Below are 24,337 nucleotides of genomic sequence, written 5' to 3' on the forward strand. Positions count from 1 at the left end.
AAAAATAATTATTTATTTTCACTTGTTTTATAAGTGAATTAGCAATGTATAATAATTATTATGGTACAGAAACTTACTCCCATCTTAGTGATTTTTACTAGCTGCAATATTGCTGTTTTTGTATCTTCTGTTGAAACATATCTTGTTCAAGGAAATTATAAATCGAGTTCCTCCTTTCACTGGACAAATGACCACTTTCATCACAAATATATACAACAATGCAAGATTTAAGTTCTCTCGAGGATGACAATCAACACAATTTCTCTCCACAATCATCGTCATGGTCATGTTTGTCCAATTATAGGCCACAAACAACTTCCTTTTCTCCTGCGAATGAATACAAAGAAAGGCGAAGAAAAGGTTGATCGCGATAACAGAAAGAAAAGAAGATTTGCTGTGAAAATTTTGTCACTAGCTAAACTTCTGAAGATATAATTTGACTCTCTGCCCACCACAATGGTGATAACTTTGGACTGGCTACCTCTGGTGTAATCCCTGTGATCAGCCTCATACGGGAAGCGACTTCCGTCATAGTAGCTTGTTTCTCTGGGTCATCATTTATGCAGGATTTGATCACCTCTGTCAGTCCGATGATATCTTCCTCGGGCACTGATTCGAGGGTTTCATCTATCATATCTTTGATTGGTCGACTCCCTCTTAAGTAGCTTGAAGCCCAGAGCACAAGCAGGCCATCGTCTTCTGAGTAGGGAAGCCTTCCCGAAATGATCTCCAGCAGAACTATCCCAAACTTATAGACGATGCTGCATTTACTCGAGTACTTAGATGTCGAGTCTGCTTCCGGTGGCATATTCCAGAACTCTAGATCAGAAACCTTGGCTGCATAATCTTCAGTAAGGTAAATGGAAGAAGAGTTCAGATTTGTCAGTAGAGGAGGGTTAAGCTTTATCATTTGCTCGAGACAGTATGCGACTCCAGCAGCTATGCGTAATCGTGCACTCCAGTTCAATTGCTCTACTTCCTTAACTGCAAGAGCAAAGATTATATGAATCAATCACTAGAATCAGTTCTAAATGCAAGACCAGGCAACATATATACATATATATGAATCAAAAGCTAAAAACTAGAATTCTTAGTTGAAATTATGAGAAAGAATCTTAGCTTTATTTTGAGGCATGGTATCTGGGAATTTTTGCTTGCTTGTGTTAGAATGCTTTAACATGAAAGAAAAGACTGAAATTTTCACTGAAAACCTTTGTTCCTAGAAGTTTAGAGAAAATGAAACCAAACTATCATGCTTCGGATTTTCAATAACAGATATCTCAAGCAATTTGCTTCATTGTTCTACCAAATAAACTTATCGAAAAACTAATTCTTCAAAACTGATCTAGAATACGAGCACAGTTTGGAAATCCAAGCCTAGCATTTGTCCCTTGACTAGAACAATATGGTGCCAGAGTTGTGTTGGACGTGCTATCAAGCAATGCCGGACGCACCAAGCAGAAGGAATCAGGAAGAAGAGGAGGAAGGCAAGAAGATGAAGATGATTCAGAAGAGGGGGAGCACTTGCAGAAGGTCCCTAGTTGCGGTTAACCTTGCTGTGCAGATCCCATTGACAAAACAGCAGAAAACTGGGCCTCATGCTTGCAGAAGCTTGGCCAAGGTTGCTTCTGGAAGCATAGACCTCACGGTCACTTGTGGAATGTAGAAGCTCTCTACTGTCACTTGTGGAAGTCTGGCTCACAGTCGGAAGAATGATAAAGTTTGGGCTGCACCAACTAGCATGGAACACAACATAGTTTTAAAGAACAATGCATCTAGGGATGTGATGTCATGTTTCATGCCAACTTAAAGAATGACACAGGTCAATTGCAACAAAGTAAGAAAGACATCTACTGGGCAGCTAAAATATACAGCTTGCAAAATTTCTTAGGTACTCACTGTGCAAATGCTCAAAAAGCGTCCCATTTGATGCATACTCAAATGCCAACATCCTGGTAAATGGTTCTTTTTCCTTGCAATAGCCAAGAAGGTTCATGAAGTTGTTGTGATTGAATTTGGACAACACTGATACCTGAAAACAAAACATAGTAAGCATGGAAAAAGAACATGTGCCAATTGTATGAACAGGGGAAAAAAGATAATTAGTGGAGACCTTCTTCCTAAATTCAGCCTCATCTTGAGCTGACCAATCTTTTGTGGATGTGATGACAGTGGACATAACTGCTACTTCAGCTCCACTTGAAAGTGTTCCCTTGTATAATGTAAAATCGGAAAAGGATCCAACAATATTGTTGAATCCCTCACAAGCTGCTTCAAGATCCAATCGTCCCAATGCAAGGAGCTCTGCCAGGAAGCACATATTCATGAATGCAGCAAACAAATCGCAGAAAATACACATATTTTAGATAAGCATACCTCTAACAGGAGGTATTGGTTCTTTTGTCAATAGACCAGTTAACCCCATCATCAAGGGCATCGATGTGACCTTTTTGGAACGGTTGGAATACCAATATATAAGAGAAAGAGCAATCAGAAAACAAACTGATCCTACAATCGACAAACAGATAACCACAGGAGAAGTTGAATGGGGCTGGCTAGAAGCCGGCAGAGGAGGAGAAGATAATCGAGAAGCTGGTGGAAAATAAGGTGGTTGAGGAGGCTTTGCTGGATCCTCGGGGGGTGATTTATGAGGAGCATGTTCTTTAGAATTTGCTGCTACAGACCTCCACTTTCTTGGAGTCACATCCCTACAATAGATTGATATAGATGCTGAAGTCTATTTATGCAATTGAAAAGTCACTTCAAAAGTTTCTTTCCAATCAAATCAATGATAAAAGATTATGCGACAAACTTCCTGTTGTTCTAATAATTTATTTTTCATTGTTAAACTATAACTTAGAAAGGTCAAATGTATAGATTATCTTATTGTATAAACAAAACATGTTGTGCTACTGCAGGTGAATTGCTATTTATGCATTTCTGATCTCAGATATTCTTATAGACCCAGACACATTCTCGTTATGCTAAGTCATTTGAGTTATTGATGCTGGTTTTTCAATCCCCATATTGAAATTTTTTGTTATTAATATTTATAGCTAGTATTTCCAACAGGCATATTACTAATCAATCTAGTTTTAATATGTTCTAAAAGAACAGTGCATATAATCATCATTAATAAACTTTTGTAATTCTTTTATGTACATAATTGACTATCTTCCCTCTATATTAAATCATTCATTAAATCAAACTAGTTGGATTTTTTTTTTTTTTTTTTTTTTTTGCCTTGATATGGAATTAATTTGTGAGACTGATTGATTGTGCATAGCAAAGCATTCTTGTTGAACATCAAAAATTTGTGGTAATAGATAGCCTACCTAATATAGCATAAGGTATTTGGTATTTAGGTGCATGAAATTATAATGAGTTCCATTTCAAGATGAAGTATAAACTGTATGGTATCACAGAAATATCTGAAAAATGGAATTAGCCAAATCATACAAAACTTCATGAAATTAATCAAATTAATGTTTAGTCTAGGAAGAAGGTATTGATCTGTTGTATGATAGACAGACAACTTAGCTGATAGGACAGGTCAGTAATATGATTCATGACAAAAGGTTTAGATCATGGCCATTTTCTTCTGTAAGCAATAAGTAGCAAAAAATCATTTAGCAAAAAACCTCAATGTTCTAAGAAATTCCCTGTTCAATGACGGAGCTTCTACAGCATCCTGACTTGAGAGAATCCTGAACTTATGCATTGCCGGTGATAAATTACCAGAAAAATTGTTGCTTCCTAGAATGCTGCATTCAAGCATGCTCAATTAGGAGCTATACAATTTTTTTAAGGAAAAAACAATAGCTGATGTCATATGCATATCATTTACTTACAGTCTTTTGAGAGACAAGATATCTCTAAGATTGGGTGGAAGTAGTCCACTGAATTTATTGTGTCCTAAATCCAGTACCTCCAGCTTTTGTAATTGCCCAACGCTGATAGGAACAACTCCATAAAGGGAATTGTTATGTAAAATTCTACAGAATAAGAACACAATGATTCTCAGAACACTAGCTCCTTTGTATATGAGCTGCACACAAGGATAGCGTTGGAAAAAAAAAAATCAAAAAGTGGATGCAATTAGTCATTGTCAGTATTTGTTTGCCAATCAGAAGTTGTGCTTAAGCTTCTTTATTATTTTACTTCTTCCTCCTAAGGGCTGTATGCTTGAAGAGAAAAGGAAGCATGAAAATAAGGAGAATATAAAAACAAAAAGTTAAACAAGGGAATAGTCAACATTTCAATCCTCCATGTTTCCTCTAGTCCCACTTCCCTCCGAAGAAACAAACTTTGAGCTCCCTTTTCTCTGGCTCTTATTGCTATTCATGTTTATCATAATTCATCTTGGTATAATTAACCATCAGTGATGCACTTGATCTCTGTTCCATGGGTTGCTCAACTCATAAAAAGAATTATCATTGTCATAGAACTTTGCAGTCATTTTGCATAAAACCAAGAAGATGATGATATCAAAGATTTGCAGCCATTTTGCATAGATTCTCATGAAATAAAATTTTTGATGGCAATAAAGATATTGCAAGTTAAACTGGAATAAGTTATTCATGAAGGGATGGATGTTTTTTGCAATTAAATTTTCAGATCACCCTCTTGAGAGCACTACATATTTTATTGGCAAAGAAAAGATTAACGGAGATAGCAGAATTGTCACATCAGTTAAACAATTAACAAGGATTCATAAGTTAGCAATGCTCACAAAGCAGTCAAGTGTTTGAGTTTGCAGATATCTGGTGATAATGTACCCACTAGAGAAAGATCCTTCAAGTACCTAGAAAAAAAAAATTATAGATAACACTCAACTAGATAAAATTCTAGTTGAATAAGTGCCATATCATTATAAAAAAAAGGTTGATGCCTTGATTCAATGGTAGCACAACAGAAGTGACGAATATAGGTTCCAGTTAATATGTGAAAAAAAGCACGTGGTAGGATAGTGGCATGTAATAAAAATTACATATGTTCGTTGAGAATTATCTAATCACCTAAGTAGTTTATATTTCTCCTGATCCAATTTGGATGCATGCAATGAAAGCAATAGCCGAATAAAAGTTCTTCCACACTTCCTTAAATGTGAAGGATGATATCACCTTGAGGATTTAGACATAATTAGTAAGCTTGGTTGGGGGCAAAGGAGGAATTTACAACAGATTTGCCTGTTGAAAGCACTGTTTTGTAATCCCTCCTCTCGCAGATCGGGGAGGAACTAATAATGACTGTGGTAAAGAAAACTAAACAAAGGATGAACATATGGAACATTATTGGGCTTTCAACTCTCCCTTTCATCTGAATGTTATTATTACCAAAATATACCCGAACATAATTAGGTTTGCTGCAGTTTTGGTGAAGACGATCACATCAAACTGTACATTGAATTCAACTGAAGACTAGAAATTTCCAAAAACAAAGTAGTGATTAAGATCCTAACATGTGTGTAGGGAGAAAATAATCATAACACAGATAGTGTGTGTCCCAAAACACTATTTATGTAAGAACGTTGCTTTCTAAAATGGTACGGATAAATATGGTTTGGAGGGAATACTCTTGTATTATGATTACTTTGTTGGTACTTAACTACAAAAACAATTTTTTTGTTGACAAAGAAGAACAATCAAACAAGTAGATGAATCAAGCACTCTGACCTATCACAAGAAATACAAATTAAAAATAATGAAATCATAACTGATATTGAACTTAAGATACTCACAGAACCAAGACTCTTCCGTCAGCGGAGCACTGAACCCCAAACCAGGAGCAAGGGTGATCCTCTTCCTCATCCCAATTCGCCAAAGCACCATAAGGATCAACTTCTACTCTTCCTTTGAATGCCAGCAGGGCCCTCCCTGCATTTAGAAACACCGAGAACAAAAAGTCATCATCCATTGGCTGACTCAAAATCAACATTAATCGATCAACTAAAAGCACCTTCATCGTTGATGGAATCACAGAGCTCACACCTCTGGCAAACCAAACAAATCCACAAGAATGAGGAGATGACGGCTCCAAATTCCCCTTTCTTCATCTGCTGCGTCTCTTTCTCTTAGGGGATTCAACCAAAAAGACCACTTTTGTTCGCTGAACTCCACCTCATAGCTAAATATCGTGACTTTGGAAGCCACTTCGCCTAAAGGTCGAAGCTTTTCCTTCTACAATCCGGAAATATGACCCAAGGATCATTCTTTTCATGGGTATCCAGGTGCCCGAAGTAGGAATTGGAAACTGGAATGCGGAGGAATTGGAAGGGTTGTGGGGGAATAAAGATTGAACTGTTGTTGACGAAACGTGTCGTTTACTAGGGATATTTCTAGTCGCCGCTATTTTTTCCATTATTTAAATTGCTATTTTGGAATGAGAGGGTGGAGTCTGGAGCAGGAATTGGTCATCATATTTTAAAAATAAAATATAAAAAATAAAAAATTGTTTTGTCAGCCGCGTGCTCTCATGAGCTAGTGGATTGCTTCATCAAGCTAAATGTTTTTAGTCTTTATCAGATGCATCAAATACAAATTAAAATTCGATCATATTCATAGCATGTTCCTTGATACAACTAGCCAAGTTAATTTAGAATTCCCAATTCAACTAATCTAATTCAACTTTGAAAGCATCCCATGTGGATTTTAACTAAATTATCAGTGTCTGGAAGTAGACATCTTTAGACTTTTGTAGAAGAAAATGGATGGCAGTAACTAAATGAGTTGATGTTGAGAAGCAACATGAATTTGCCTTCAATTATTTGTCTTAGAAAAATTGTAGTTACATTTCCTTGAACTGATCTTTCAAATGGATGATAATAACTAAATGAAAGGGATGGTTGAAGTAGATTTTAAAAAGTTCATGTCTACGTTGACTTCTCATTGATTAGTCAACATGGATGTTTCTTCAGCATCAAAATAATAGGCTTAGAGTACCACAATTGTTATCCAAGAGTTCAAAGGATAATGAATGGGATTTATTTTTTAAAAAAAAAACTTTGCTAAATCCAAGTGGTTTATTGGATCATCGTCAAACTGATATAGCTCTCGTCTCGTAACTATTTAGAATTAGCTATGTGGATCTTATCTTGTCGATAAACTTGATTTAAGTTTAATATGCAAAGTAGTATCACTAATAATGTTCCGTGCCATTCAAAACTAAGCAAATATAGTGCCAACAAAAATTATTAACATGGAAAGATCCAACAACTAACTAGCAACTCATAATTTTAAGTTTGTAGTTAGCTAAAGAAAGAAAAAAAAAATATGGGAAAGAAATCACCTCAACCAAATACAATTTCATGTTCTAGAAAATATATTGACAGGTCGATCCAAATGATGCTCTGCAACAGGAAGCACCAAATGATGCTCTGCAACAGGAAGCACCTAGGAGTTCCGATTGTTGCCTGACCATAGTTATCATACAATTAGTCATTTGGCGGCTAATTGAAACACCTATAAAGACATATTTAACTACGAGGGAGAGCATTTACCTTTGCAGGATGCTGCTGAAAATACAAATCTGACAGAGAGATTTGATATGATTAAGGATCTCAAGGTTATTAGGTAGATGTTTCATTTGGGCGCCAGAAACTTTTTTTGCCAACAAGAATCTGCTTTTTGTGAAGGGTGGTGATCCAATGAAGAGAGTGCAGTATGGGACGCATCTTTTTGATCATCGCTGCAGTATCCTGAATCAAGACCCATCCACCAGGTCTCAATATACGATCCATTTCGACAGCAACATCTAGGATATCACACCTGAAGATAGAATGGCATGAGATGTGGTCTTAGTTGTTGCAAATGTTCATCAATTGAAGGAGTTTTGTGATACCTCTTTTTCAGATTCTCAAATAAAAATGCTGAGTGTAGCAGATCATATGTCCTAGGATATGTATCCAAAGATTCACACCAGTCATGATAAACTCCAATAAGTCCTCTATCGAAGATAATCCCCAGAGTGTCTGGACCATTTGCAGGTACAATGTTCATCACCCAAAGAGGCTGGTTAACTAGTGCTGCTGCAAATCTACACACAAGACTTAATATCTCAGCATGCCCCAACCATGAAAAATACTAAACAGGTAGTTACTTAATCCTAGACTATAATTATATGTATATCTAAATGCAAATGTATCGATTGGGAGGATTATATAGTCTACACTCTGCATGTCAAAAAACAAACGCGCAGATTGGAATGGATACAGTTACGCACAATATGTTTTGGGTTAATATAAAAAAGCAATTACCAAAGATAAGAGCCAACAAAAAACACAGATGTCGAACTAAGTTTAGCAATATTAGTGGGTTAAAGTGATACCCCCCATAACCAGCATTCATATCCATCACGTTTCGTATGTTGGACCAGTCGATAGCAAGATCTTGCAAATATCTATTATTTACAATCTTTTCCCAGTGCTTTGTGTCAAGAGTGGCATTTTCTTCTGATATGCTTGAGCCAACGTTGAGTCTGTCAGGCCAGGAGGCAGGCCAACTGTTTTGTATGTCTGTTCTCCCAACTGATATGCGGGGAAGACAACTATCAAGGGGAGCATACCTGCAAGGACAAGACTTAGAGATATAGAGATCTTTAAAGAATGTGTGGTATTAAAGAACATGGAAAAGTAGCATGCCCATATACCATGAAATACCAGCTCTATTTTTCTCATTACATAAAGGTGGATTGTTTTCAACTCGCTTCTCATAGCAAGAATTTGAGATTGGTTTCTGATATATTACAGCTCCAATACCCAAAGAATACATGGATTTCTTGACTGTCTTCCAGCAAATAGACTCTGTCAATGCTACCATTGCTGAAAGAAATAAATGGTATTTTTTAAGCCAAAACAACAGTAAACCATAAAAAAAATTCCATGTTTAAGATGCTTCCTTGGATAAAAACTATTTGAAACTATCGAAAATGGTATATGTTGGTAATCATAGATTTCTCCTGTTTGATTACAACAATAGATATGTTTAATTCTTGCAAGTTCCATATGTTCGACCCTAGTGTCCTATATTGTCTACATAATCTCGTAATTTTTGAATTAGAGAGTATAAGTTCAATGACATTAAGCACAGAGGTCACCCCCTCCCATATAAAGGATGTTGATGACAAAAGAGGTCATGAAATTTAAAGAAGTTGGCAAATGTCACTACACTTCCAGACGGTTTGGTCCCTCGCATTATCACGGTAAACAGGTGTTGCAGACCAAACAAAAAAACCTCCAGGTCTAAGAATCCTATTGAGCTCCAACAGTGGCTTCCCACCTGCATTAACATAGTTCAGATATAAAATTGAGGATAAACATTAGTCTACAAAAGTAAAAGAATCGACCAAAATATAGCAGGTACCATCTCCATCCCAGTGGACTCTACAGCGTGAACAATGAATCAAATCAAATACATTGTCAGGAAATGGCAGCTTCTGAGTTCCAATTACTGATAAAAAGGCTGGAATCCCACGCTCTAATGCAAATTGTATCTGAGCTTCGTGCTCGTCTTTTGGCGCAAAAGACATAGTAATAACATTCCTATCCATTAAATATCCACCAAAGCTTGCAACACCGCAGCCAACATCAAGGACAACCCTTGTGTGCCCTCCCCAATTGATAGCTGGAAGATTCTGGTCAAATTGAGAAAAGAAGTATTACTAGTTTAGACAAATTTATCAATTATCAGATTGAGAATCCCAACAAAAATCGGTTTGAGAAAATCAAACTGCCATATATTCTTATTACAATTTGAGAACTTCTTTCAAAAATGATTAAAAATCAAACATAAACTGAAATAGAAAAAGTTTTAACTTGAATGTAGTTTTACAACAGATCATTGCACATTTTCAGAAATGGTTTTCCAAAGCTATGATGATTTAGTGATGGCATTAAATCTGTTTGTCATTCATTTGTTGCATTATTGACATACAAACGAAAAATATCTGAGGATGATGATTATGTTTATGTAGAGCGTATAAAGCCTTGTATTAGGTTGGTCTCAGCACCAAATCCTGCATAGAAGAGGAAGCAACCCCTATTCATATAAAGAAATGTGGATTCAATTTCCAAAAGTCGCATGCATTATATGAGGAACTCAGTGGAATAGACTAAAAACATAATATTCATGCATAATAGGGAAATCTAGGGTTTAAGTGAAGAGGAAAATTATAAAAGAGAAGAAAATAAATTAATATACCCATGCAAGGATAACAAATATATCCTTTTCATCCACCAATTACAAAGTTTTTTTTAGTTGGCATCAGATATCTAGCTTACTCCGATTAATCCTGGAGTGACTAGCCCAGCTCCACGGAAGTTTCTCATCAATCACTACAGTAAATCGAAAAGCACTCGCAGTGGGAGGCCCATCAACCTAGTATTCTTAAGGCAACCGCCAATTAAGGAAAATTCATCGGTTAATTCATCGAATCTAGAACTCGAGCCTTAGATGCTTGAGCGTTGCACCATTGCCTTGGGGGCAAAACAAGGTTTGTTGCTACCACTGAATGTTGATATCCAATACTGACTAAAATTGGACAAAATGTTTAATGAAAATGGAGTTCATCTCAAATGAGTCATTGGAGAAGAGTGAAGACATAATATTAATAGTACATGATGTTGCCATGTATTCCCAAGGATATTCATACAATGGGTTTCTTGCAATGAAAATTTATCATTCCCAATAGGGGTCGATTCAATGAAGATAGTGTTCACCTCAAATGAGTCATTCCAATGAGTGATGTTAATTTTAAAAAAAGACAAGGCACTAGAATGTATTCCACAGGACAATCAACAATGGATAATCTTGCAACGAAAATTTATCAAAAATTTGGAATTAATAAAGAGCATTGTACATTTTAAAGAAAGTAACAGAAACAGAATGGAACAGGGCATGCATTCATGTTCATTACTCAATAATATCAAAAGGTAAGCCTTAGGTCATAAGTGCTAATTGAACCAATTAAAAGCAAAATTCCACTGACTCTAGAGAAAAAAATAATCAAACGAGAAACCCATAATTATAGAAGGAATAGCATCTTGGCCTCTAATACAGGCATGTCCAGCAATTTCTTTGGTTGAAATCAACAACAGAATATCAAAATAGCTGAGAATACTTGCTTACTTGCTCGATGAACTCAATGTATTTAGAAACACCATCTTTAAATTGAGTTCCACTAAAAAGGAAAACCAAGTAATCACCTCCGTACTCAGTTTTGGTCTTTCTTATATTCAACGAGTTTGGCGTGAGGAACATTATCATACCAAATCTGTTGACAGCAAAATAGAGAATTTAATTAGGAAGACTCAATGAATGACAAGTTAAGCTCCAAGCAACCAAAATATCATCTGATAGCAAGTAGAATACTTCCGCCATTTTTCTTCTATTTTCACACTTATCAAAGTTCCTTGCATGTGATCTCTAAAATACTGAGTCAACACGATTACACGAAGTCCAAAAAAGCTTCCAATTAGATCAAACTTCGAGACTGAATATTTAAAAAAAAATTAATGGAAAATTTAAAGAGAGCAAGGTGAATACTAATGTACTATTGCTGAAGAGCAGTAACAAGGAAAATAAGAAATCAACTACCGAGGTACACACAACGTATCTAGAAGAAACAATGTGAAATAATCATTCTAGGCAGATGCTAACTTATCATACCATATTCTTCTCAAAGTGGTAACACTTTCCTTCTTTACAGATCAGTTCGAGCCAACACGGGAATCGGAAGCAAGGAGAAACTAGCTAGGAAAGTCGTCAGGGGGTAATCAAATACATTGCGACCATCAATGAGAGAATTGGGGAAAAGACAACCATAGCCGGCTTACCCAAAAATCAATCTCACCATGTCTCTGCTCTTGGGCCATGGAACCGGCACCTTGTACCTCGACGGCAGCGGCACAAGACACCTGAGGCTGGGCTTGGGGCAATGCCGCTCCCGGTGCTCCATGTGTCGCCGTGACTTGAGCTTCTTGATGGCATTCCAATTATCCAGGCACGGAATGTAATCGGCCGCTTGGAACGTCTTACCACCCTTACAAACCTCCCATTTGATATTCACTTCCTCTTCGCCCCCGCCGCCTCCGACATCCTCCTCGTCGGCCGCATCTCCATTGTCGCGGTCCGCCTCCGTTTCATCAAAGTCCGCGACGGAGGTAGGATTCGATGGGAGCTCCGGCTTCGAGATCGGCGGGAGAGGGGACGATCGGGAGGGGGAAGGAAGGAGATCCTTGGCGGAGGGGAAGTAATTGAACGAACTGGAGGAGGAGAAAATAAGGAGCAGGATCGCGAGGACGAGGAGGAAGAAGCTGAGGAGGAGAGGAAGGCGCCGCTCAGTGAGCAGAGTTCGCGACGAGGACGACGACGCCATTTCTCCGCTTGGATCGTGTTCGCGTGGGCGAGAAGGTGAAGCATTAAATCCATGACGAGGCCACCGTCGCCTTACAATTTGCACGAATCTCGAAGCATGCACACGAGTTTTAATGCTTGATCACGGTCAAAGTGCGACAACTGCCGCACGATTTAATATAAACAAAATAACACTCTATATAAAATAAATAATCAATTACGAATATATCTATATAAATTTATTAAATTAAAAAACGACAATTTATTATAAGGCGCACTTAAAAATCTGAATTTATCAAAAGAGGTACATTATTTTGGTATTTACCAAAGAGTGCTCTTTTTAAAAAGCATTTCCTATTTTATCCTCCTGATAATTTGACTTTTTCTACTATTTTTCTTTTCTTTATTATATTTCTCTCACTTCTCTCTCCTCTGTCGGTAGAATATAGGAATAACATTAGTCAATTTTTAATCATATTTTAATACATTTGAAAAAGTCAAAATAAATAATGGACACTATATTTGGACTCCTTGCAATTTTAGAAATCCACAGAAACTGAAATAGGTGTAATCGGAGCTTTCTAGGTCGATAAGTGAGTTTCGGTCAAAACCCACTAATGGACCTAGAGAGCTCCGATTGCACTCATTTCAGTTTCTATAGATTTCTAAAATTACAAGGAGTTCAAATATGGTATACATTATTTATTTTGGCTTTTTATAGATGTTAACAAGCAAAATCAAAAAATCGGCATAAAAGCCCACGTTGGGCCTGATTTGAGTCCATATCAGGCCCAATGTGGACTTTTTTGCCGATTCTTTGATTTTGCTTGTTAATATCTATAAAAAGCCAAAATAAATAATGGACACCATATTTGAACTCCTTGCAATTTTAGAAATCATAGAAGCGAAATGGGTGCGATCGAGCTCTCAGGTCGTAAGTGGTTTACCAAATCGATCTGAAAACTCGATCTTTGTTTCTGAATTCTAAAATTACAAGGAGTGAAATATGGTGTCCATTATTACACACTCTGTGGTGGACGGAGGTTTTGAAAACCCTCTCTCTTTCTTTTTCCTTTTTTTTGTTTAGGCTTGATATGAAGAGATATCATGCCCATGTACCGATATCTCCCATATCAGGCTCAATGTGGGTCTGATATCTCCCATATCAGGCCCAATGTGGGCCTGATATGGGAGATATCGACCTAATAACAAAGAAAAAATAAATAAATAAAGAGAGATTTAGGGTTTTTCCACTAGAGTGCAAAAAATAATAATGGACACCATATTTTAACTCCTTATAATTTTAGAAATTCATAGAAACTGAAATGGGTGCAATCGGAGCTTTCTAGGTCGATCAGTGTAGAGAGCTCCGATTGCACTCATTTCAGTTTTTATGGATTTCTAAAATTACAAGGAGTTCAAATATGATGTCCATTATTTATTTTGGCTTTTATAGAGGTTAACAAGTAAAATCAAAGAATCGGCGTAAAAGCCCATTGGACTGATATGGAATCATATCGGGCCCAACGTGGGCGATATCATTCATATCGGACCCATTGGGCACGATTTGAGTCCATGCCCAATGTGGGTTTTGCCGATTCTTTGATTTCTGTTAACATCTATAAAAGTTAAAATAAATAATGGACACCGTATTTGAACTCCTTGCGATTTTAGAAATCATAGAAATGGGTGCGATCGGGCTCTCAGGTCCGTAAGTGGGTTTGGCCGAAACCGTGATCGATCTAAAGTCATTTCAGTTTCTATGAATTTCTAAAATTACAAGGAGTTAAAATATGGTGTCCATTATTTATTTTGACTTTTTTATAGATGTGAACGAGTAAAATCAAAGAATCGGCATAAAAACCCACGTTATGCCTGATATCATTCCATATCAGGCCCACGTTGGGCCTTATTTGAGTCCATATCAGGCCCAATATGGGCCTGATATCTCCCCATATCAGGCCCAATGTGGGCCTGATATGAAAGATATCAGGCCTAGTAACAACAAAAAATAAGAAAAAGAAATAAAGAGAGATTTAGGGTTTTCAAAAGCTCTGGTCCACCACTAGGAGTGCCAAAAATAATAATGGAAATCATATTTTAACTCCTTGTAATTTTAGAAATTCATAGAAACTGAAATAGGTACAATCGGAGCTTTCTAGGTCGATAAGTGGGTTTCGGTCAAAACCCACTGATGGACCTAGAGAGCTCCGATTGCACCCATTTCAGTTTCTATGGATTTCTAAAATTGCAAGGAGTTCAAATATGATGTCCATTATTTATTTTGGATTTTTATAGATGTTAACAAATAAAATCAAAGAATCGGCATAAAAGCCCACGTTGGGCCTGATATGGAATCATATCAGGCCCAACGTGGGCCTGATATCATTCCATATCAGGCCCACGTTGGGCCTGATTTGAGTCCATATCAAGCCCAATGTGGGTTTTTTTGCAGATTCTTTGATTTTGCTTGTTAATATCTATAAAAAGCCAAAATAAATAATGGACACCATATTTGAACTCCTTGCAATTTTAGAAATTCATAGAAACTGAAATGGGTGCAATCGGAGCTCTTTAGATCCATCAGTGGGTTTTGACCGAAACCCACTGATCGACCTAGAAAGCTCTGATTGTACCCATTTCAGTTTCTATGAATTTCTAAAATTACAAGGAGTTAAAATATGGTGTCCATTATTATTTTTGGAACTCCTAGTGGTGGACCAGAGGTTTTGAAAATCCTAAATCTCTCTTTATTTCTTTTTATTTTTTTATTTTTTGTTGTTACTAGGCCTGATATCTCTCATATCAGGCCCACATTGGGCCTGATATGGGGAGATATCAGGCCCAACGTGGGCATAATATCTCTTCATATCAGGCCTAAACAAAAAAAAAAGAAAAAAAAAAGAAAGAGATATTTAGGGTTTTTCAAAACCTCTGGTCTACCACTAGGAGTGCCAAAAATAATAATGGACACCATATTTGAACTCCTTGTAATTTTAGAAATTCATAGAAACTGAAATGGGTGCAATCGGAGCTTTCTAGATCGATTAGTGGGTTTCGGTCAAAACCCACTGATGGACCTAGAGAGCTCCGATTGCACCCATTTCAGTTTCTATGGATTTCTAAAATTGCAAGGAGTTCAAATATGGTGTCCATTATTTATTTTGGCTTTTTATATATGTTAACAAGTAAAAATCAAAGAATTGGCAAAAAAAACCCACATTGGGCCTGATATGGACTCAAATCAGGCCCAACGTGGGCTTTTATGCCGATTCTTTGATTTTGCTTATTAACATTTATAAAAAGCCAAAATAAATAATGTACACCATATTTGAACTCCTTGTAATTTTAGAAATCCATAGAAACTGAAATGAATGCAATCGGAGCTCTCTAGGTCCATTAGTGGGTTTTGACCAAAACCCACTGATCGACCTAGAAAGCTCCGATTGCACCCATTTCAGTTCCTGTAGATTTCTAAAATTACAAGGAGTCCAAATATGGTGTCCATTATTTATTTTGGTTTCTTCAAATGTATTAAAATGTGATTAAAAATTGACTAATGTTATTCCTATATTCTGCCGACAGAGGAGAGAGAGAAGTGAGAGAAATATAATGAAGAAAAAAAAACAGTAGAAAAAGTCAAATTATTAGGAGGGTAAAATAAGAAACACTTTTAAAAAAGTATGCTCTTTGGTAAATACAAAAGTAGTGTACGCTTTTTGGTAAATTCAGATTTTCACGTACGCCCTTTGGTAAATTGCCAATTAAAAAAATATTGGTTTTAGCATACCTAAATCATAATAATTTGGAAATTAGTGCTATTAATCTACGCCAAGTTACTTAATAAAATTTTCAAAATACACAAATCACATACCAATTTAAAAATTACTAAACCACGTATCTAATAACCATTTTATCCCTCCACTCATTCACCATTGATTTAAACATTTATTTTAAATGATTAAAAAATCTTCTATGATAAAAAAATTATTGCTCTTAGATGGTGTGCTAAATTGATATTTGAATGCATGAATAAAATTAAGATAACTAGACAAACATATAGGATTTAGTTGTATGTCATTCCGAGTTCTCTAGGTCTATCAGTCGATTTTGGTCAAAATCAACTGATGGAACTAAAGAACTCAGAATAGTATAGAATCAAGTTTATATGTATGTATCGAGTTCTTCTGATTATATTTATGTCCTCAAATATTAATTTGACACGTTATATTGAAAGTAATAAATTTTAAACATGAATTAAAATTTTTAATCATTAAAAAAAGTTTTTAATCAATTGCTACAGTATAATAATCGATTAAAATTATTATTTATGATCATAGAAACGCGTTAAATCGATTGTTATAAATTTAATTCATGAAACAATCATCACTCTTAATATAATATATCAAATTGATGTTTCAGGACTTAATATAATCAAAGAATTAGATAAACACATAGGATTTGATTTCATGTCATTCCGAATTTTCTAGATTTATGAATCGATTTTGATCAAAACTGACTGATGGACCTAGAGAGTTCGGAATGACATAAAATCAAATCTTATGTATTCGTCTAATTCTCCTTATTATATTTATGCCTTAAAATATCAATTTGACATATTATATTGAGAGTACTGATGTTTTCAACATAAATCAAATTTTGTAATCATTAAAAAAAAAAGTAATCAATTAAAGTTATCATAGAAACATGTCAAATAGATTGTTATACCCGGTTAAAAACTTTATTTTATTTTTACAATTAAAAAATCTTATTCATATTAAAAAAATTATTACTTTTAATTTAGGGTGTCAAAATGATATTTGAGGGCATTATATAATTAGGAGAACTTGACGAACACATAATATTTATTTTCATGTTATTCCGAGCTCTCTTGATCCATCAGTCGATTTTGACCGAAATCGGCAGATAGACGTAGAGAGCTGGAAATAACATAGAACCAAATCTTATGTATTCGTTTAGTTCTCCTGATTATATTCATGCCCTAAAATATCAATTTGATACATTATATTAAGAGCAATAATTATCTTGTCCGAAAATCATGGAAATGGCAACCTGGGGATGTGGTTGCCGCTTTGACCGAATGTAGACTCCTCTCAGCTCTACAACACAAGAAACATCAGTGTCGGGCCAGGGAAGAGGTCCCCAGCGTTGGCCCTTCGACACTCAAGTCAATCACCTGAAAGAGGAAAAAGGTGGAGTAACAGTAGACACAGGCGTGAATAGTAAATAATGTGTACCTTCACCGGTGTATGAACCCCCTTTATATAGTATCATGGTGTGCGCACTTTTCTCGAGATGTGGGAGCATTCTCTGATTGATCATGGGTACGTTCTCCAATTTGTCCTATGAAAGGGCACGTCAAGAAAATATCTCTGACACCATACCTTAACAGAGCATGCGTATCCTTGACAAGCCAGTAGAAGCTTCCGTCGTACGATCCACCTGTTAACCATGTCTTGTGTCAGTGGCGCTATCTCTTCGAAGGATACATTAGTGATCCATCTGCTTGGCTGAGCAGCATAGCAGCTCAGGAGGAAACACCTAGCTGTGTTTCTCGCTACCAGTCGATTGATACAACCACCAGTCGATTGGTCCTAAGTAAAATTTGACAATTACAAGCCAACGATCGATTACTAGTCGACTGATGAAAACACCAATAGATTGTTACAGTAACGCTGCAGTATTGCTACAGTAACACTGAAATTTTTCCCTACGTGCAATCTCTCATGCACTCGTCCTTACCCGCATAACCTAGACCTAGCCTTCTAGCCTCCTCCATCAACGTCGTGTCCCTCGAATGTCTCCCCATCCTTCATAACTTGCCTTCTCGAGATACCATTAACCTTCTCCTTGTGTCGGGTTTCCTTGCCTAATATCTAATCGACCGTGACCTGTTGAGACTTTCTTGTGCCTAGCATCTGGTCACTCTTGACCTGTTGGAACTTTATCACCAAGTGTTCGGTCAATCCTTTGACCCACTTGGACTTTTCCCCTCGTGTCAAGTGTCCTGACAATCTTGACCCACTTGGACTTACCATCTTATGCCAAATATCTGGTCCTACATGACCCACTTGAACTTCCAAACATGAGGTATCCGGTCAACCTTGACCCACCTCGACTGTCCTCTGCCTAGCTTCACTCACCAACTGGCTTCACTCACCATGATTTACATCTGTCTAGCTTCACTCACTAGGACTTTCACCTGGCTTCACTCATCATAATTTCTTCACCGTCTAACTTCACTCACTAGGGCTTTTCACACTACCCGGCTTCACTCACCGGTAGGGGTGTAATCGAGCCGAGCCGAGCTGAACCGAACTCTTGAATGTTTGAGTTTGGCTCGTTTATAATCGAGCCGAGCTCAAGCTTTATTTAACGAATATATTCATGGCTCACAAGCTTATTCGAGTTTTTATCGAGCCTAAACAAGCTTGATAAATATAAATTATAAATTTAAATATTCATTGAAAGCTAAATTATATATTTAGAGAAAATTATAATATTCTTAGTAAAATTTATAATTTTATTCTAATAAATAAATTTAATATATTTATCTATATTTTCCATAAGTAGAGTGTAAAATCTATAAATTTAAAATCAAAACTATTATTTTTTTCATTTAAAAGTTGATTCATGAGTTTACTAATGAACATGTTTAAGACCTAATGAGCTAAGTATTGTGAAGCTTGAGTTTTGTTTGCTTATCTTAACAAGTCATATTAAACAAGCTCAAACGAGATTTTATCGAATTGAGCTTCGAATAGCTCATGAACGGCTTGGTTTATTTACACCCTTACTCACCGAGACTTATCAACTGCCCAACTTCACTCATCGGGAGTTTCACCTGGCTTCACTCACCAAGATTTTCATCTACCTAGCTTCACTCACTAGAGCTTTTCCAATCAGCCTAGCTTCACTCACCAAGACTTTCCAATTGTCTAGCTTCACTCACCAGAACTTTCACACCAAGTGTCTAGTTGACACTAACCTACTTTTCATCTTTTACCAACCTTCCTATTGGACTTGCCCTTACCTAACCTCCAGTTAGGACTTTCCAGTCAAGTATCTGGTCAACCTTAACCTACTTGACTTTTGGTTAAACTTTGACATCAATCTCTATATATTGTCAAACATCAAAACTCAAACTTGAGCCAATTCAAGCTTAGTCAACCCAGTCAACCTTGACCCAGGGGAAATTACACCAACAATCTCTCCCTTTTTAATATTTGACAATATGTTTAAGTTAGGCTAATTCTATAGCCTCAACTTCTTCTTCATGTCAAAGTATAAATTAGAGTTTCCTTCAATTTTCCCCCTTAACATAAGGGTTCCACAATGTCCCCCTATGAATATTAGAAAATTTCCTAACTTAAATCCTACATTCTCCCCCTTTGGCACACATCAAAACTCTCCTTCTTAAGAGTTATCTCATGTTGTTTACAATATCACAACGAAGGTCTCATACTTTTCATTGTCGTCAATGCTCAACTTAGAGCATACTTCCATCATACAATGCTCATCCTAGAGCATTCCCAATAATGAAAGTTTACAACCTTCCATTATTTCATTAAAAGTAAATTCATGGTCCCCAAGGCTATGGTGTCGCGGTAGGACATCCAGGTTGTCACCGAGGCACCGTAGTTCGAACCCCAACTACGACGTATTTGTAGGAATTTTTCCCTCCAAATAGGGGGGTGTAACCAAAGGATGTTGGACTTTTGGGCTAGCTGCTGCGTGAGCTTCCCGATTTACCCTGGTGATCGGTGGAAAAATTCCATGAGACCGGGCTGGTCACCCCCAGAGGTAGTTAATGAGGCTAATTGGGATTATCATTTTTTATTAAAAGTAAATGTTAGGACCAAAAGTAGCTAGAGGGGGGGTGAATAGCTCGTCGCGTTCGCTCGGTGCTCGGCGTTGCTTGTTTCTTCAAGAATATGCAGCGGAAAATACAGAAACAAATACAACAACGCTAACACGGTTGGTTTACTTGGTATCCACCTCACAAGAGGTGACTAGTCCAAGGATCCACACCACGCACGCACCCTCCACTATGAAAACACTCCTTTTCGGTAACTACCGAGGGCGGAGAAGCCCTACAAGACTCTCAGTACAAGAAGAAAGGAAAGGGAAACAAAATACAAGCGCAAAGCTTACAATGAGTACAGAAAACCCTAACCCTAGCTTCTCTTCTTGCCTTTGATCCGCCTCTTGACTTGGAAAGCTTCCAAGATCCTTCAAGAACTGGCGATCTGATCTTTGAGAGCGCTGTGGAGGAGCTGGCGAGTAATCTGGAGTGAATCGGAGAAGAGATGCTGCAGCCAACGCACGCCTGCAGCTCAAATACGACGCAACGGTCGGATCCCGATCGATTGGATTGCTCCCAATCGATCGGGGAGGCTTTGGATCGATCCACGGATCGATCCAGAGCGCCTCTGTGCTCTGGAAACGCGCCTGGATCGATCCACGGATCGATCCAGCGCTTATCGCGCGAAGCAGCCGCGTCCCAATCGATCCACTGATCGATTGGGACCTCTGGATCGATCCACGGATCGATCCAGAGGCTCTCTGTTCGCTGGGACAGGTCTGGATCGATCCACTGATCGATCCAGAGCCTGGATCGATCCACTGATCGATCCAGCACTTGGTTTTTGTCCAAAACCAAGTCCTAAACCTCCCAAACCAACATCCGGTCAACCTTGACCTGTTGGTATGTCATGCCTAACATCTAGTCACTCCCTTGACCTGCTAGGACTCCCTTACCAAGTGTCCGGTCAATCCCTTTGACCCACTTGGACTTTTCTCTGTGCCAAGTATCCGGTCAATCCCTTTGACCTACTTGGACTTTTCTCTGTGCCAAGTATCCGGTCAATCCCTTTGACCTACTTGGACTTTTCTTTGTGCCAAGTATCCGGTCAATCCCTTTGACCTACTTGGACTTTTCTTTCATGCCAAGTATCCAGTCAATCCTTTGACCTACTTGGACTTCCCAGCACCAGATGTCCGATCATCCTTGATCCATCTGGATTTTCCCTTGCCTGGCTTCACTCACGGGACTTTCACCTAGCTTCACTCACTAGGGTTTTCATCGCCTAGCTTCACTCACTAGGACTTTCACGCTCAACTATCCGATTTTCATCGCCTAGCTTCACTCACTAGGACTTTCACGGCTTCACTCACGAGTTTCCATCGCCTAGCTTCACTCACTAGGACTTCCTTACTGGCTTCACTCACGGGACTTCCTTTGGCTTCACTCACGGGACTTCCTACTGGCTTCACTCACGGGACTTTCTTACTGGCTTCACTCACGGGACTTTCATTTTGCCTAACATCCAGTTAGGACTTCCATAAGTATCGATCAACCTTGACCTACTTGACTCTTCTTCAATCAATATCTTATTGTCAAACATCTAAACCCAAACCAAGACTCAGCTTGGTTACCCAGGTCAACCTTGACCTGAGGGATATTGCACCAACAATCTCCCCCTTTTTGATGTTTGACAATACCACAATAACACTTACAATCCCATATGTAAATTAGGCTAATCCCATAGCCTCCTTCTTCATGCCACTAGGTAATGAAAGCATAAATTAAGCTCTTCATTCTCCCCCTAAGAGGGCAAACTCCCTCTAGGTAATGAAAGCCTAACTTACTCCCTTTCATGAGTCCTTTCATTCTCCCCCTATGACCTTCCCATAGGTAATGAAGGACTAAGCTTAACCATACATTCTCCCCCTATTGGCACACATCAACCCATCGTTGGACACACATCAACCTATGCTCCAATTCTGGGCACACTTCAACAAATCCATTTGTTGAAGACTCTCCCCCTGAAGAGTTGCTCATCGTTGTTCACAACATCACTCGTTGTGATCAACACGATAATGAAGGTCCCACACCCTTCATTTATCCTTAACTTCTCCCTCAATGTAGACAACTACCCAACCTTGAGCATTATCTACCACTTGAGTGTCCACTTGAAATAATGAGGATATCCACTCCCCATTTCTCCCCATTTCAAGTTTAAATGCTCAACTTTGAGCAAGTTCACAACAGAAGGTTAACCACCTTCCAAGGTTCATGAAAAATAATTTTCATGTCTTTAAAGAGTCCCTCCCCCTAAAGACATGGTGGTAACTTCTGTCATTGCACCAACAATGACTTGGAATCCCTAAACCTTTAGGAAACCCAAATTTAGAAGTTTTGAGGTTCAATTATTCAAAATTTGAAACAACCTCAACCTAAACTTCTACTTAGTCTTCGTTAACCAATCCATCCTTGTTTTCAACATGAAAACGCCCTTTGTATGTATACAAATGTATTTAAGGGGTTTGGAATGGTTACCTAGACTCAAAGAGGTTCAAAGATGCTGAAATCAGGCCTTCCCAGCCAAAATCAGCAACTTGGATCGATTGGAGTTGGGTTCCAATCGATTGAACCTTTCTGAATCGATCCACGGATCGATTCAGACTCCCTGGATCGATCGGCTGATCGATCCAGCGAGCTTCTGCTCGCGGGAATTGCCGTTTGAATCGATCCATGGATCGATTCATGGAACTCCAATCGATCCATGGATCGATCGGAGCTCTGATAGTTGCTGAAATTTCATTTCAGTCAACTTCAGAAACCCCTAGAAAATTCTACAAAAATTCAAAAATTATGAAATTTCGTGTAGACATTATTTAGGGCATACTTAATCATGGAAAAATAGTTTTCTATGAAAATACATCATATTTTCAAAGATTGACACAAACTTGAAAACTTGCAAAAACTTTAGTGTTTTTCTTCAAGTTTGTGTCTAACTATTCAATGGTGATTACTATCAAAAGATAGCCTTCACCAAGGTTTTCCAAAAACATTTTAAAAACATTTCCAAAACCAATATCCCATCACATTCCTTGGGCTTAATGCACATGACTTGTTCATTAGCTTTCCCAATGATGGGAAAACACATAACTATGTGTTTTGATGAACCTAAAACTCAAAAGAATGCACTAAATCAACATCTTGAGTTTTGTTCATCATCCTAACATCTCACTTGTATCTAATGTGCACTAAAACACATACAAGTCACCTTATAGTCTTTGTGAGATGTAGATTTTGGTTTTGCCCTAATCTAGGGATCATGCATATCTATCTAGGCATTTTAGAAATATTAGACATCCACCTAGGATGTCACTTGTCAATAAGTGTCGTTAGATGCCATTTGTCCTTAATTACAAGGAATTAAACTTAATGTATGATTATGTTATGGCATACATCAAAAGAAAATAATTTTCAAAAGAAAATATCCTATTGCTACATGATGTATGAATGTCATGACATGGTATTTTTGGATTTTTCATAATAAAACATGAATGTAAAAACTAGACATGATGTCATGGCATATGATGGGCAAACAATCATGGCAAGATTTAGCATAAATAAAATATACCTAGATTAGCTATCTAAGTATCCTTAAAATCTTAGCTAAACTTACACCTTAAACCTAGATTGCCCTAAAATGCTACAAGAGAATGCCAAAGCCTAAATTTGGCATTTCTAATTTCCTTGATTTAATGTATGCCAATTGAAAATAAACATGTCCTCAAATGTTGGCATATTCCATTTTTCCACAAGAGTAGCACTTTTAAATTAAGGCTTAGTTTGCCTTTAATTTCCTAAGAACATACCAAAATCCCAACTTGGTAGTTCTTGTGTTTTCTCAAATTTGTGCCACTTTAAAATAAAATCAATACTTCTCCAATTTGGCACATTTTACTCTTTCAAGGAGTAAATAATAATTCCATTTCATTTTCAAAGGTTAACAAAAACCCTGAAAATGCTCCTTGAGTGTCAATTTCCTCAAAGTTGGGTTAACTACCCTTCTAATCGGAGTTGACACTCTCTAACCCATCTATGGGGTAGAGAAGATGCTCCTAGGAACCCAACACCTATTGGTGCTCTTGGATGCTCTAGGTACTCTCTA

At 37.5% G+C, this 24,337-nt stretch overlaps 1 protein-coding gene and 1 pseudogene across 2 annotated transcripts; both read right to left on the bottom strand.

The window, feature by feature from the left end:
• Positions 1-142: 142 nt before the first annotated feature.
• On the bottom strand, positions 143-6,327 carry LOC122019656 (protein MALE DISCOVERER 2-like). Of its 2 annotated transcripts, XM_042577110.1 has the most exons (9): positions 5,959-6,327; positions 5,741-5,876; positions 4,733-4,804; positions 3,852-3,995; positions 3,642-3,764; positions 2,377-2,708; positions 2,114-2,304; positions 1,900-2,032; positions 143-984 (listed from the first exon to the last, which is right to left on the bottom strand). In XM_042577110.1, exons 1-9 carry the CDS (start codon positions 6,053-6,055, stop codon positions 416-418), a joined length of 1,797 nt encoding a protein of 598 aa, XP_042433044.1. In that variant the 5' UTR covers positions 6,056-6,327; the 3' UTR covers positions 143-415. The 2 variants fall into 2 exon arrangements, with proteins under 2 accessions (XP_042433044.1, XP_042433045.1); XM_042577111.1 differs by lacking the exon at positions 4,733-4,804.
• Positions 6,328-7,086: 759 nt separating this feature from the next.
• LOC122019337 lies at positions 7,087-12,372 on the bottom strand (annotated as a pseudogene).
• Positions 12,373-24,337: the final 11,965 nt, after the last annotated feature.

The sequence above is a fragment of the Zingiber officinale genome, chromosome 9A (genome assembly GCF_018446385.1).
Source record: "Zingiber officinale cultivar Zhangliang chromosome 9A, Zo_v1.1, whole genome shotgun sequence".
In the NCBI taxonomy this organism is placed as follows: domain Eukaryota; kingdom Viridiplantae; phylum Streptophyta; class Magnoliopsida; order Zingiberales; family Zingiberaceae; genus Zingiber; species Zingiber officinale.

Bases quoted from the DNA above. Each gene is read 5' to 3' on its own strand.
- LOC122019656 (XM_042577110.1), bottom strand. From the start codon at position 6,055: ATGAAGAAAGGGGAATTTGGAGCCGTCATCTCCTCATTCTTGTGGATT. The intron at 5,877-5,958 runs GTGCTTTTAGTT...TTCTAAATGCAG, and splicing joins TGATTCCATCAACGATGAAG to GGAGGGCCCTGCTGGCATTC. The intron at 2,709-3,641 runs GTTTTTTGCTAA...AATCTATTGTAG, and splicing joins GAATTTCTTAGAACATTGAG to GGATGTGACTCCAAGAAAGT.